General features: G+C 24.4%; 1 protein-coding gene across 1 annotated transcript, besides 1 other annotated feature; it reads right to left on the minus strand.

The window, feature by feature from the left end:
* Window positions 1-7: 7 nt before the first annotated feature.
* Window positions 8-1,735, minus strand: EDI_104320 (uncharacterized protein; the record flags this gene model as incomplete). Its single annotated transcript, XM_001739183.1, has 1 exon — window positions 8-1,735. The coding sequence occupies one exon, from the start codon at window positions 1,733-1,735 to the stop codon at window positions 8-10; it is 1,728 nt and encodes a 575-aa protein (XP_001739235.1).
* Window positions 699-826: a microsatellite.

The following is a 1,735-nucleotide window of genomic DNA, read 5'->3' on the forward strand; positions in this document are numbered from 1 at the left end:
TTTCGTATTAACGATTGAATCCACCACCAAAACCTCCCATTGGCATGTTATTAGGAATAAATCCTCTCATCATTCCAAATCCTCCCATCATTTCATTTTGTTGTTCTGTTATTACTTCAACATTATCACAGTCAATCTGGTTGATTGAATTTGATGTATCAACTATCTTTATATCATGACATCTTACCATTTTAACTTCTTTTCCTTTCATGTCATTATCAATATCAATTAGATCACACTCTTCCATTTCAAGCTTCTTCAAAGATTCACTTAATTTAATTCTAATGTCATTCATTCTTTTCAATACAAGTTCTTCTTTACATCGTTGAATGATACTATAAGTTTCAGTACTGTTAATTATACAGACTTTGTTACATGGTACAATTGATACAGTTCCATATAATTTAGTATTTTCAATATGCACTTTGTCAATGATATTGTTATCATCAATTGATGATACACCAATACCTACTTGACTATCAATAACTTCTAATGATTTTTTAATTTTACCAATTTTAAAATAGTTATTCTCAAATTTGTTAATCATTACTGATTCAGCACATCCAATTCTTGATGTAGTTTTTTCACCAATAAATGGAGTATCATTACCCATACAATTAATGAGTTTGATATTTCCATATTCTTCATATTCTCCTTCAAATCTGAATTTTTTACAATTTTCTATTGTAACATCACTATTAATATTACTTCTAATTTTAATATTATGATCATGAATATTTCTTATTATAACATATTTCTTATCTGTTTCTATTTCTATATCTTTATTTGTATTATTTATTTCTATTATTTCTGTATCTTCTTTTATAACATTCTTTGTTTCTGGAATATTACATTCTTCATTATCTATTGTGATGATTTCTTCAATATTATCTAACTTCCCTGTGATTTCTGTGTTTTTACATTTTGTTATTTTCATTTCTTTGATTTGATTCTTGTTGATTATGAATTGACAATTCTCACATTCATCAATACATAATTTCTTACATTTATCAAATAATTCTTCAAAGATATAATCTTTCATTGATACAATATATATCTCTTCTGCTTCTTTCAGAGGTACTTTAATGTATTCTTCAATTGATTTAAATATAATTCTTTTTGGTTTAACATCAATTTCATTGATTGTAGATTCAATAACTTTCATTGTATTACATCTTTCATTTCCTGTAATATTCACTTGTTTAGATTGTGATACTATCAGTTTATTGATTGGACATTTTGATTTTACATTAATCTGTTTTCCTTCTAATATTTCAATATTTTGTTCATTATTAGATTCTATTTCAAATTTGAAATTCTCACATTCTTTAATACAAATATTGTTTGATTTATTTGTTGATAATTTGATTTGTGTTTGTTTATTTCTTTCTAATTTCAATCTTTCAATACAATCTGATTTAATATTAATTTTACATTCTCTACAATTGATTACTTCAATACTCTTTAATTTATTTGATATTAAACTAACATTTAAATTAGAGCAATAGTTCAATCGAAGTAATTCAAGATTTTGGAATGTGTAGATATTCTCTTGTATTTCTTTCCAATATCTTCTTTTATTAGTTGTAGTAATTCCCTGTTCTTCATTCTTTTCATTTATTTTTATTTCATTAATCCCATCTATTATTAACTGTTTTAAATTATTTATTGATTGAAGTTCAAGTGAAGATTGTTGTCCATGCATTTCTACACACTCAATATGTTTGTTGTTCAT

The sequence above is a fragment of the Entamoeba dispar genome, genomic scaffold (genome assembly GCF_000209125.1).
Source record: "Entamoeba dispar SAW760 scf_1105229462033 genomic scaffold, whole genome shotgun sequence".
Taxonomy (NCBI): Eukaryota; Evosea; order Mastigamoebida; family Endamoebidae; genus Entamoeba; species Entamoeba dispar.